Source organism: Aquarana catesbeiana, linkage group LG01, assembly GCF_042186555.1.
Source record: "Aquarana catesbeiana isolate 2022-GZ linkage group LG01, ASM4218655v1, whole genome shotgun sequence".
In the NCBI taxonomy this organism is placed as follows: Eukaryota; Metazoa; Chordata; class Amphibia; order Anura; family Ranidae; genus Aquarana; species Aquarana catesbeiana.
The window spans coordinates 68,721,617-68,735,863 of record NC_133324.1 but is presented as its reverse complement, the minus strand read 5'-3'; the positions used below and the strand labels follow the sequence as shown (position 1 = coordinate 68,735,863).

Here is a 14,247-nt window from a genome sequence, read left to right as displayed (position 1 = left end):
CTCTATTTGTGGGAAGAAAAGGACGCAAATTGTTTGGGTACAGCATTTCATGACCGCGCAATTAGCAGTTAAAGCGACGCAGTGCCAAATTGTAAAAAGTGCTCTGGTCCGGAAGGGGGTAAATCCTTCCGGGGCTTTAGTGGTTAAAGTGGTAGTAAAGTTCGCTTTGTTATTTTTACTTACAGGCAAGCTATAATAAAGGCTTACCTGAAAGTAAAAAATTAATCTCTCCGAAACGTGCACCGTTCAGGAAATAATCACCCTGCATGCAGCCACCGTTGTCACTGGCGCATTCGCTCTGAGGGTTTGGCATACCGTGCCGGGACTTCAGACCTTCTTGCCGGAACCGAGGGCGGGAGTGATGTCATCGCAGCTTCGGCCACTCACAGCGCCGGAGCCCGTGAACCCAGAAGAAAGGCCAGGGGAAGAGGTCAGCCCTCTCAGCGGTGACCGGGGGTCACTGGAAGGGCTTAGTTCTAAGGCAAGTATTTCATAATGTGCTAATATGCGATGCCATTGTCTTACAGGGAAAGAAATGTTATTTATAATGTTTTTTTATATCTAAACACAAATGTTTTGCCTTTCATTTCCATTTTAAATTGAATAGGTTGTTTTACAAGGTGAGGGTTTTTCTGTGACTTTTTTTTTTTTTTTTTTTTTTACACGTTTAAATTAGTATTTTTTGCTAGAAACTTACTTTATAACCCCCAAACATTACAATTTTTTTTTTTTTTTAGCAGAGATCCTAGGGCAGTGATGGCGAACCTTGGCACCCCAGATGTTTTGGAACTACATTGCCCATGATGCTCTGGCACTCTGCAGTGTAGTGGAGCATCATGGGAAATGTAGTTCCAAAACATCTGGGGTGCCAAGGTTCGCCATCACTGCCCTAGGGAATAAAACGGCAATGGCAATTTTTTATGTCACACGATTTTGCAAATGCAATTTGTTTAGAAAAAAATAATTTTTTTTTAATTCAGTAAAAACCACACACAATATGTACCCCAATTTTTATACAACTTGAAAGATGATGTTACGCCCGAGTAAATAGATACCTAACATATCACACTTTAAAATTGCGCACGCTTGTGGAAGGCGACAAACTACAGTACTTAATGTCCATAGGCAACGCTTTAAACGCCTTTACAGGTTACCTGCTTAGAGTTAGAGGAGGTCTGGCGCTAGAATAATCTATTTTGCTCCAACGTTCGCGGTGATCTCACTTGTGGTGCAAATACCGTTTACATATGCACGCGCAACTTACGTATGCGTTTGCTTCTGCGTGCAAGAACGGAGGGATGATGAAGGACTGATAATTTTGAAAAAAATATATATATATTTTTTACTCTCTGCTATAATACATATCCAAAAAAAAAAAATTATATATAAAACCAAAAAAAAAAAAAAAAAAAGTATTCATCAGTTTGGGCCAATATGTATTTTTATTTTTCCAAAGATATCACAATAAGCGTATATTGATTGGTTTGCACAAAAGTTACAACGTCTACAAATAGATCTATGGACTTTAATATTTTTACTGGTAATGGCGGCAATTTTTTTAGCGGGAATGTAACATTGCAGCGGACAAATCTGACCACAAGTGACACTTTTTAGGGACCAGTGACATTATTACAGTGATCTGTGCTAAAAATAAAATGCACTGATCAATGTATAAATGACACTGGCAGGGAAGGGGTTAACACTAGGGGCGATCAAAGGGTTAAATGTGTTCCCTGGGTGTGTTCCAACTGTGTGAGGGATGGGCTTACTAGGACAACACAGAAATCGCTGTTCCTGATCACTAGGAACAGCAGATCTCAATGGTTGTCCCCTGTCAGGCAGATCCCTGTTCTGCCTCTGTGTACCGCAATCGCGGGTGACCGGCAGACAGAGTTTGCCGGACCCACGGGCACGCTCCCGCACCCACTGTATCTCGTGCAAAGACCGACGTACAGGTACCTCAGTTTGCGCAGCTGAGCTGCCTTGCTGCACTATATATGCGGAATGCAAGTGGTTAAAAAAATAAATAAATAAAATGTTTTTACTTCCAGCCTGGGCTGGAAGGGACATAACGTTGCTCGAGTTCTCCAAGCCTATAGAGGTGATCGAAGAGGATCTACTCGTTGATCACCTCTGGGACTAGCCAGCCACACCAAGTTTACATACCCTGGCAGAATTTACGTTTTCTCATTCATTTTCTCTGAAAAATGACAACACAAAAACTTTTCACTCATGGTTAGTGTTTGGCTGAAGCCATTTATTATCACTCAACTGTGTTTACTCTTTTTAAATCATAATGACAACAGAAACTACCCAAATTACCCTGATCAAAAGTTAAACCCAGTTCTTAATGCCCTGTATTGCCCCCTTTAAAAAAAATAAATAAAATAAAAGTCAGCAGCTACAAATACTGCAGCTGCTGACTTTTAATTGGACACTTACCTGTCCCAGGGTCCAGCGATGCGGGGAATCGAAGCCCCGCTCGTCTCCCCCTCCGTTCGGCAGCGCCGGTATTGCAACTGTGGGCGCCGGGCACCCACTGCGCATGAGCGAGCGGCGCGCCGCGATTGGCTGCTCAGTCATCTGGGACCTGTAATAAGTCCCAGATGATTGACAAGAGGGAGGGAGCAGAGCTGAGCCCTTCCTGTGCCGAGGGGAAGTGATGTCACCAGCCCAGGCACTGAAACTACGAGGGACCCCCTAGCAACAGGCATTTAGAGGTAAGTAAAAAAAAAAAGAAAACATTTCCAAATGTTTTTTTTTTTTATTTATTTTTTTTAGGCACATTCATGTATTTTTTTTTTTTTTTTTTTGGGTGGAACACCACTTTAACATCAATAACAGCTTGAAGTCTTTTGTGGTATTTGTGGATGAGGCTCTTTATCTTCTCAGATGGTAAAGCTGCCCATTCCTCCTGGCAAAAAGCCTCCAGTTCCTGTAAATTCTTGGGCTGTCTTGTATAAACTGCACGTTTGAGATCTCCCCAGAGTGGCTCAATAATATTGAGGTCAGGAGACTGAGATGGCCACTCCAGAACCTTCACTTTATTCTGCTGTAGCCAATGACAGGTCGACTTGGCCTTGTGTTTTGGATCATTGTCATGTTGGAATGTCCAAGTACGTCCCATGCGCAGCTTCCTGGCTGATGAATGCAAATGTTCCTCCAGTATTTTTTGATAACATACTGCATTCATCTTGCCATCAATTTTGACCAAGTTTCCTGTGCCTTTGTAGCTCACACATCCCCAAAACATCAGCGATCCACCTCTGTGTTTCAGTAGGAATGGTGTACATTTCATCGTAGGCCTTGTTGACTCCTCTCCAAATGTAGTGTTTATGGCCAAAAAGCTAAATTTTGGTCTCATTACTCCAAATGACTTTGTGCCAGAGGGTTTGAGGCTTGTCTCTGTGCTGTTTGGCTTATTGTAAGTGGGATACTTTGTGGCATTTGCGTAGTAATCACTTTCTTCTGGGGACTCGACCATGTAGCCCATCTTTCTTCAAGTGCCTCCTTGAAACAGCCACACCACGTTTTCAGAGAGCCCTGTATTTCATCTGAAGTTATTTGTGGGTTTTCTTTGCATCCCGAACAATTTTCCTGGCAGTTGTGGCTGAAATTTTAGTTGGTCTACCTGACTGTGGTTTGGTTTCAACAGAACCCCTCATTTTTCACTTCTTGATTAGTTTGAACACGGCTGATTGGCATTCTCAATTCCTTGGATATCTTTTTGTATCCCTTTCCTGTTTTATACAATTCAACTACCTTTTCCCGCAGATCCTTTGATAATTATTTTGCTTTCCCCATGACTCAGAATCCAGAAACGTCAGTGCAGCACTGGATGAAAGATGCAAGGGTCGGTCAGGAGTCCAGAAACTCATTGACCTTTTATACACACACACTAATTACAAGCAAACAGATCACAGGTGAGGATGGTTACCTTTTAATAGCCATTCAAACCCCTTTTGTCTCAACTTGTGTGCATGTTATCAGGCCAAAATCACCAGGGTATGTAAACTTTTGATCAGGGTCATTTGGGTAGTTTCTGTTATGTGATTATGATTTAAAAAGAGTAAACACAGTTGATTGATAATAAATGGCTTCAGCCAAACACTAACCATGAGTAAAAGAAACGGTTTTGTGTTATCATTCATATTCTCTGAAAAATGGACAAGAAATCAAATTGTGCCAGGGTAGAATTATATATATATATATATATATATATATATATATATATATATATATATATATATATATATATATATATATATATATATATATATATATATATATATATATATATATTTATATTATACACACACACACACACACACACACACACATATATATATGTATACATACATACACACACAAACTTTCCAGCTCTCTCGAACTTAAAGCTGGCCATAGATGGATTGAAATGTGTCTGGTTCAGTAGGGAACGGGTGAATTCGGATCCATCTATGGCCGTTCCAGTTTGACAGAAGTCCATCTAATGATCGAATTCTCCTGAACGGGACTGTTGAAAAGCACCGTTTCTCCTAAAATGCAATTCCTGCCCCCATGCTGCCAAACAAACCTACTTTGTCGCTCTTATTAAAGTGGTTGTATACCCCGCTTTCACCTCTTTACTTACAGTTTAGGAGCTATTCACCTTGCATGCAGCCGCTGACATCAGTGGTGCATGCGCTCTGAAGGTCCGGTGGATGCTGCCGGAAAGAGGACTACCGTGCGCATGCGCAGGAGTGACGTCATCGCGGCTATGGCCACTCACAGCACCAGAGCAGCAAACCCAGAAGAAAACACAGAGGGAACATGTCAGCTCCCTCAGCGGTAACTGGGAGGTGATGCCGGCGATTTGTTCTAAGGTAAGCATTTCATGATGAGCTAGTATGCGGTGCATGCTAGCTCATTATGCCTTTGACTTACAGGGTTTCTATTTTTTGTGGGCAACCGCTTTACTATCTGGTCATCCAGTCCCCGTCGGCTCTTCTCCATCTTTAACACTCTTTTTCCCCCACCCCCTCTACCCACAAACTCGCTCACTGCCCAAAAGATTGCCAACCACTTCAAAGACAAGATTGACACAATGTGAGGACACCTCCACTGTACATACATCTTCCCCAATCAACATGCCTCGCCTAACAGCATAGTCTGCACAGTCCCAGGGATGTGGCTGTACGGAAACCGGTAGTGACGCTCCGTGTATACTGGCGTGTTAGTGGGGTGAGATACAGTGTTTTGGCCCATGTCTGCCAAAACTGGCATCTGCTCATTGTACCAATGCGTGTTTTATCTGCCTTGTTGTAAGTGCATTACCATTAGGCTTTATGCTCTTAATAAATTCCATTTTGTTACGTTATTGCACAATTTGGAGTTTTTATTTTCCTATGCATATTACGGATACCTTGTGGTCTTTGGATGCCTGGAACATTTGATGGGATATCCATGACCCTGAGGGGTACAATGCTTTACTAGCCAAACATGAGAATGTGAGGCAATTAGTGTTGGCGAGTGTATACACGGTTTTGATCATGTGGTGTGGGGTCTGATTATTCAAGCAACTGAATACCTATCAACGGATTTATTACCCAGTATTGGATGTTCTTACTCATGGACTTGTTTTTTGCAGCCTGTTTTTTACATACACTATCATTCACTGGGTGTGTAATATATTATATGTTACTGCATTTTTAGCGCTACCATGTACCTTCAATTTCATGTATGGTAGATGCTTTTATATACATTTGTCTCTTCAACCTCCCTGGCGGTATGATTATGTCATATTTTTGCGTTTCAAAGCGGTACAATTATTTTGCACAGAAATTTGGCGTTTTATATTGTAGGCCTGTAATTCTTAGCAATAACGCACTTAAATCTGTCAAAACAAGAGTCTAGTAGACATCCCGGGTATGATAAAGTTTGAAACCCAAAATCATAAAATATAATAAATAACTATAAAAAATAATATAATAATACTAAAATGAATTTCCCCAGGATTCAATATTGCTCAATTTTGCAAGTGTTCTAATTTATTATTGCTGTTTTCTAGCTGGTCTAAAACCGCTTTTGACGTAAAAGGGAAACTTTTTAGTTGCTATGGACAATCTCCAGTTTCCAGGCAGAAAGAACAGTATTTATATCATATAAAACTGCATGCAGGGCATTAGACAAAGCACTGGAGACAAAAGGGATGTGAATTGATTTAATACAGTAATCTGTAAGATTACAGTGTACTGTATGCGTTATGTATACAAAATAATTCTGCACTGCACGAACAAAGAGACAAGAGCAGCTAACACAACCAGCAAGGTGTAAAATGAAAGAATGATGAAACAAGTGTAGCGCTATAAAATGTCCAATGTAAAGGCCGTTAGGCCAATTAGTTCAAAAATGTACAGCCACGTACAGCCACTCACCACCCAAGTCTTAGCCGACCCAACCCGGCGTATGCCCCTTTGGGTCCACCCTATCTGGTAAGCCTTTTCATCTCTCGGTGGGAGTGTCTGTCTTCATTCTGGATGCCAGATGTCCTTGTTTTGAAAAAAAATTTTTTTTTTTGAAGACTACCTATTGTCATATGTATGGTTGATTCTTCCTTATTATACATTTTTGAACTAATTGGCCTAACGGCCTTTACATTGGACATTTTATAGCGCTAGACTTATTCCATCATTCTTACTGTATGCGTTATGAATTTAAAATGTTTTTAATTTGCTGCCGGGCTCCGCCCCCGTGCATCGCGACGCTCGCAGGGAACGGAGCCCGGCACACAGGACATCGGGGCAGAGGACAGAGCCTGCAGACACAGCGGGGAGACATCGCAGGATCCTGGGGACAAGGTAAGTACACTGCACCAGGATCCTGCGATGCGATCCCGAGTGTGGCTCGGGGTTACCGCTAATGGTACTGAAATTTAACCCTGAGCCACACTCGGAAAAACTGCCAGGGAGGTTAAAGTGGCTGCTTTATTTAAGATAGGCGGTTCTTTGGCGTGGTGATAAGATCTTGGGTACCAGCACATTGTGAGATCTGATTTTCTATTACTCCATCATGAATGTTGCTGCCAGACTCATCTATCTTACCAAATGCTTAGTGTCTGCCTCCCCTCTCTGCCAATCCCTACACTGGTTTCCGATCTCCCAGCGAATTAAATTAAAAATACTAATTACAACATACAAAGCCACTCACAAATCTTTCCCAATCTACATCACCAATCTTGTCTCCAAATGTCGCCCAAACTGTCCTCTCTTCTCCTCTCAAGACCTCCTCCAATGCTCGTCTCCAGGACTTCTCCAGAGCCTCTCCCATCCTCTGGAACTCTACCGCAATCTGTGCAGCTATCTCCTACTCTGGCTGCCTTCAGGTAATCCCTGAAAACTCATCTCTTCAGGGAAGCTTATCACACCTCCAACTAATCTTTTTAACTTCCATCAGCTCGTTCCCCACAGTTGCACCCTTTTGTACCACTTGCCTCACCCCATTAGATTGTAAGCTATGTTGAGCAGGGCCCTCTTAGCCCTCTTGTACTTTATTGTATTGTAACTGTACGGTCTCTTAAATTGTAAAGCGCTGCATAAACTGTTGGTGCTATATACATCCTGTATAATAATTAAAATAAATAAATAATTTATTATAATAATAATAATAATAATAATAATAATAATAATAAAATCAAGTGATTTTCATTCTTGCAACCCGTGAAAACACGCCATCTATGGCCGGCTTACATCGAATATTCGAGTTCTCACTGACATTTGTGCTACTTTCTGCCCAAGTTAGCCAAAACACCTGAAGAGAATCTCGGGACACCGAGATGTACCAAGAACCTGCATACATTTGTGACATTGTACCTTTTTTCTTAGGTGAACCAAGTGTAGCCGTTGAATGGATGTGGATCTTTCCTGTACTGGCCAAAGGAGACCTCAGACTTTCTTCAAAGTCCTCAATATAGTCCTCCAATGCTTTCGAAGCTGAGTCATACAGCTTCTCCTTGTATTGTACAGAGCTGGAAAAACTCGAGGACCCCTTAGTGTTCTCCAGTCTACAGCTGGCCAGGAGAGAGGAGATGGATATAGAGGAGTCTGGAGATGTAGATCCGGCCATCTTCCTACACTCACATCAGCCTCCTGGGTGAAATCTACCTGTAAAAAAAAAAAAAAAAAAAAAGTCTTTTCATTACATTTATTTGTTTTCAGGCATACATGTAAATAATTGCAGTAAAACTCATCTGAATTCTCAGTTTTAATTTACAAAATACACTCCAGGTGCATCAAAACCAAAAGGTCTTGCAATTATACCATTCACTTTCCTTAGAAAGCAGCTACTGGGTAGAAAAGCCTGTCCCCAGCCAGCATACTGCAGAGAAGGACATTTGCACACGTGTGGATATAGTGGTCTCTCTGCAGAGGTCTGACACAGAGTCTGTAGGAGATTTGCTGAATAGAGAGCTGTACGAGTCAGTCCTACATCTCTCTCTGCAGAGACCACGGGTCTTTCTTCACAGAATGCTGGCAAGAGACAGGCTATTTTAGTCAGACTTTGCCCACTTCCTAAAGAAAACAAAAATTGTAGGACTTCGCGCACCTTTTATTTTGATGCAACTACAATGTGCTTAGCTGATTAAAAACAGAAGGTTTAGTTGGACTTCAAAGTCATCTTTTGAATGCTTTATGGACTTTACTAATTTGGAATTGGTAGGATGGGCTGCGAGTTTCTGCCTGGGTCTATCAGGGCAAGGGCCCACCACACTTTTAAAACAAAGAGCCAATTTCCTGAGTCAGAGTGTTTAAACGTTGGACCAGGGCCAAAGTGTTTAAAAAAAAAAAACAGACATGTTGCGGAATCGGAGGAGATAACGTGTTATTTATTATTGGCCTTGGAGTTATTGCTTTCACCCAAGTCCAGTCCAGGAACAGGAGGAGGAGGATTTCTTGGACCAAAAATTGGTTGCTTTATTAATCGTGACCAATTATGTCATATGCCTTTGCTGTGGGAGCTCCAGGAGAATAATCCAGATGATTTTTGGAATTATCTCCAGATGACAGAACCCTGCTTTCACCAACTCTTGCCATTGTTGACCCACTATATCAGTGATGGCGAACCTTTGTGAGCCCGAGTGCCCAAACCGCGACACAAAACCAAATTATTTTTTTCAAAGTGCCAACACGGAATTAAACCTACCAGCGGCTCTGTACTGAGGATGGGACTGATCATTCCCCTGAATGAGCCCTAAGGGACTAAAGACATACGATTCTGCCAGATTCGATCAGAATGCAGGGATCACGAGTGCGTTGTGCTCAGCATACACTGTGCAACATGCACTCGCCTACCTGACCCATACTTCCCGGACTACTCACATCCCCATCCCCCCCACACACAGTACAATGTAGACCGGAGGATCTATCCTCCTCCTTACATCTCCATGTCCTCATCGTCCAGCTCTCCCCGGGTAGTCCTTGCCATCCAGTCGCTGCTCGATATCCCTGTCGCTGGGAGGTCAAAAAGCAGCCACTGCACCTCTCCCATGGTCATGGATGATCTGCTCCGAGCACCGACCCTCCCCTCCCCCTCTGCTGTTCTACAGGCTATAACATTGGGACAGACTTAACCAAAGTCGTCCCACAGCAGGGGGGAGCTGGAATAGGGTGCCTTCAGAGAGGAATGCCCAAATGCCTTACCAGAGGTGTAGGGGTCCGGGGGAGGCAATAAGCTGCAACACAGACCCTCAGGACAGTGGAGGAAGAACTTTACACCCCCCCTAAACATCACACATGGGACAAGATGACTGGCTGCCCACCCCCCCGCCGACGTCACTTGCAAGGATTGCCTGGCTGTGGGATTCCCCTGGCGTGCCCACAGAGAGGGTTTGGTGTGCCAGCTGTGGCACGCGTGCCATAGGTTCGCATCACTGCCCTATATTAAGAAGCAGGACGACACATGCATGAGGCTTTTATTTTAGTTTTTGGTTGAATGATTTGATTTGTTATATTTTTGGATGCATAGAATGCACTTTTTGGTTATGTTCTATTGGCAGATAGTATGTCTAATTTTATTTGTTTGTTTTTTTAATGCACAATAAAAAAACTGTGGCGAATAATACTTAGCTATGTGTTTTACTTCAATTGACAGTTTGGGAGTATACAGTTACATTTAAAAAAGATACAATGTAAAATTAACAAGAAACACCAACATTTGTATCTTTGATCTTAAACACTACGGGATAATGGTGTTGTGGTAACTTGCCCAAAAAAAAAAAAGAAAAAAAAATGCATAATATTAATATTCTTGATATCACTAGAAAAAAAAAAAAAAGCCTTTGAAAATTAATTTGCAATAACTCCATCAGTATCACCAGCAAAGCAGCTTCATTATTATCCCATTACAGAAGAAGAGAATTGTGCGCTGCATTTGGAGATTTCATAATTCGCCACGTCACGAATGTTAATTCTCCATTAGGAACGCTAGTTTACAAGATCGACCGCTTCTGGCTTGTCCTTGCTTCCGAGCATGCGTTTTTGTACTTTGGACTTTTGTCCGACGGACTTGTGTACACACGATCGGAAAATCCAACATACATTTGTCCGTGGAAAGTTTTAAAACCTGCCATCCAACATTTGTTTGTGGAAAATCCGACAACAATTGTCCGATGGAGAGTACAAACTGTCAAATTTTCCGCCAACAGCCTGTCATCACACATTTCCCGTCAGAAAATACGATCGTGTGTACGAGGCTTTACACGGTTTCTAAGGTGGTCTGTGTCAGCTGTTATATATTTACCCTACAATGTATTATCTTGGCCAGGAGGGAGGAATAAACGGCCTCGGGTCAGTGGCCAGGAGGAGGAATGGTGCCCCATCATCAGTAGCAGTGGGATTTGTAAGCGCTGCATGTCAGTAGGAGTAATAAAAGACCAAAAATCCTTCCTTTCATTGGGTTGCCCCCACACTGCAAGCGTTAAATGCTCGCTAAAGCAGAACTTTACCCATAACAACTAGATAAAAAATAATAATAATATGGTCTTGAGCAAGGAACATACATTCCACATTAACAATAATGCTACCAAAATGAGTGTGTGCTGTAAATGGCCACCAGCATTACTGTTTCTGTAGAAACCCAGAGCCCCTGAACAGCAGGAAATCACAAAGTTGAACTAAACCCATTGATTTAACAGTTTCCAAAAAAGTTACATTCCTGGAATGCCGGGAACCATCAAATGGCCAGAGTCATAACTGCTTGGACCTTGAAGAAGGGAACACACCCCAAAAGCTTGCCCTGAAAAATTGTATGTTAGTGCAAATAATTAAAAAATGTATAACAAATAATAATAATCACAGAGGGTACAGTTGCTGTTGCCAGTGCACTAATATGGCTACAATCACCTCAAGCAAAAATAAATGATCAAATATTTTAAATCCAAAAAAAAACAAAAACAAAAAAAAAAAAAATTATATATATATATATATATATATATATATATATATATATACACTCTTTCCCTCTTTTTTCCTTCTTTGCTGTTTATTCTCTCAATTTTGTCTCTCTAGAAATTAGTACAAAAATTGGGGAAAGGCTAGCTCCATATCTCTTTTTCACAGGACTGATTTTTATAAATATCCACGTGAAAATATAGACATAAATATATATATTATGGAATTATTTTCAGTAATGACTCATTGACGTGTAAATAGCTTAACACCGACTTTATGTTTGAATTACATATGTGCCTTATCTGTTTTGTTGTGGTGGTACAATGTAGATGCAAGGTTTTGGATCTGCCTTTTTCCTGTTATATTTTTTATAAAAAAAAAAAAATAATAATAATAATAAAATAAAAATAAATAATATAATAATATTGCAAAAAAATAAAAATTACCAAATATATCAAATACAAAAATAAATGATGAAATATTCAAATAGGATTTGAATATTTTATATAAAATTTTGAAGTTTGATTTTATATAAATTTGAACATTTTGAATTGTATAAAAATGTATTTTGAATTGTATAAAAATTTTGAATTGTATTTTATATAAATTTGAACATTTTGAATTATTTCTTCCCAGTTAAGGCTATTGAAACAGAACAAGAAAGTGGTCCAAACAAAATGCAGGAAGAGGAATTCGCACCCCCATCCATACAACACACACACAGCCATATTCAAACAATGTGACAATCTCAGCTGTGAAATAAAACAGCCAATCACAAGGTGAGCAGATAACGGTGGGAATAAATGCAGCCAATGAGCGCACAGATTAAGGCACCCAGCCAATCGTGGAAACCCAAAAGGCTTGTCTAACGCGATTCCTGTGTTGGCAGCGCTTGACGCAACAGCCAATAGGGAAGAGGAGCCAAGGAGCAGCAGCCAATCAGCTCAGCGCTATCAGTAAACCGCTGCAAAGTTGGTGGCGTTTCCTGTCAGTGTGGAGTTTACAGGCCCGCCTGTCCCCCGTCCCCGGGTACCTGAAGTGGTAGACACGGCTCACACCGGGCTTCCTAATCACCTCCTCCTTCTTCCAGCCCGGTGGTAGAGCCGGGCACTTCATCCTCCTCTTCTCCATAGAGCAGCGCTCAGCACTGTCCTCCTACACCAGCATGTCCCGCTCCCACGAACAACGCGCTGCTTAGCAACGCCGTACCCTTCCGCGAATGTAGCGCCGCACCTCCTGGCGGAGGGATACGCGCTCATAGATGTAGTTCAGTGTGGCGGTGATTTGCCCGCCCCCATTCAGTTGTGTAAATAATGCTGACAACGGTGTGGAGTCATTATTGTCCTGTACTGAATAAACATTTAAAGTGTACATGTCTCGTCTTTTTAAAAAATACAGCAAAATGCCCCTCACAGTACAAGAAGCTGGGTACTTGCTAACCTGCCTGGTGGTCCTGCCAGTAACAGCACTTCCTGTTTCAGGCTGACCACACCAAGCCACTGCCTCCCAATTATCAGCAGCGTTGTCAGCCTGCTGTGTGCACGCCTTCCGTTGGCTGTTGGACTCCTCATCGGCTCTATCAGATAAGCTGCCCAATGGAGCTCACACGGCAGGTTGACAACGCTGCTAACAATTTGGAGCCAACGAGTTATCGTTGTCACCCAACAGGAACAGGCAAGAATCATTTGCTTTAGGCCCCTTTCAAACTTGAAGACCTGAAAGTCTCACGACTTTGCTGCGACTTGAAGCAATGCCTGTGTAATGTTGAGGTCTATAGACCGCAAATCTCGTCAAAGTCGGACCAGAGTAGTGCAGGGACTACTTTGAAGTCGCACAGATATGAACGGGACTTATTGGAAATCATTGGGGTACAACTTGTCATGTGACTTTGCAGTCCCAAGTCACAGAACAAGTCGCACAAGTGTGAAAGGGTTTTTTTTTCTTTTTGTTGACAAGTTTAACCACTTCAATACCGGGCATTTTCACCCCCTTCCTGCCCAGTCCAATTTTCAGTTTTCAGCGCTGTCGCACTTTGAATGACAATTGCGTGGTCATGCAATGTTGTACCCAAATTAAATTTTTATCATTTTTTTCCCCCCACAAATAGAGCTTTCTTTTAATGGTATTTGATCATCTCTGCGGTTTTTATTTCTTGCCCTATAAACAAAAGAACAGTGACAAGTTTGAAAAAAAAAACAATGGGGGTTATTTACTAAAGGAAAATCCACTTGCAAGTGCAGTCGCTGTAGATCCGAGGGGGACATGCAAGGAAAATAAAAAACAGCATTTTAGCTTGCACATGATTGGATGATAAAATCAGCAGAGCTTCCCCTCATTTCAGATCTTCCCCTCAGATTCACAGCGACTGCACTTCCAAGTGCACTGCCAGTGCAAAGTGGATTTGCCTTTCGTAAATAACCCCCAATATATTTTACTTTTTGCTATAATAAATATCCCAATTAAAAAAAAAAACAAAACATTTTTTCCTCAGTTTAGGCCAATATGTATTCTTCTACATATTTTTGGTAAAAAAAATCGCAATAAGCGTATATTGATTGTTTTGCGCAAAAGTTATAGTTTCTACAAAATAGGGGATAGTTTTATGGCATTTTTATTTTTTATATTTTTTTTTTTACTAGTAATGGCGGCGATCTGCAATTTTTATCGTGACTGTGACATTGCGGCGGACACATCGGACACTTTTGACACTATTTTGGGACCATTCACATTTATACAGCGATTAGTGCTATAAAAAATGCACTGCTTACTGTATAAATGTCACTGGTAGGGAAGGGGTTAACACTAGGGGGCGATCAAGGGG

At 41.5% G+C, this 14,247-nt stretch overlaps 1 protein-coding gene across 1 annotated transcript in view; it reads right to left on the bottom strand.

Annotated features, from left to right (window-relative positions):
* LG01H18orf54 (linkage group 01 C18orf54 homolog) overlaps positions 1-12,671 on the bottom strand; it is a 45,009-nt gene extending 32,338 nt beyond the window's left edge. Inside the window, exons 1-2 of the mRNA XM_073619895.1 lie at positions 12,460-12,671; positions 7,851-8,141 (exon numbers count right to left, since the gene is read on the bottom strand). Of these exons, the coding sequence (XP_073475996.1) occupies positions 7,851-8,103 (253 nt within the window). The 5' untranslated portion in view covers positions 8,104-8,141; positions 12,460-12,671. The remainder of the gene's footprint in view (positions 1-7,850; positions 8,142-12,459) is intronic.
* Positions 12,672-14,247: the final 1,576 nt, after the last annotated feature.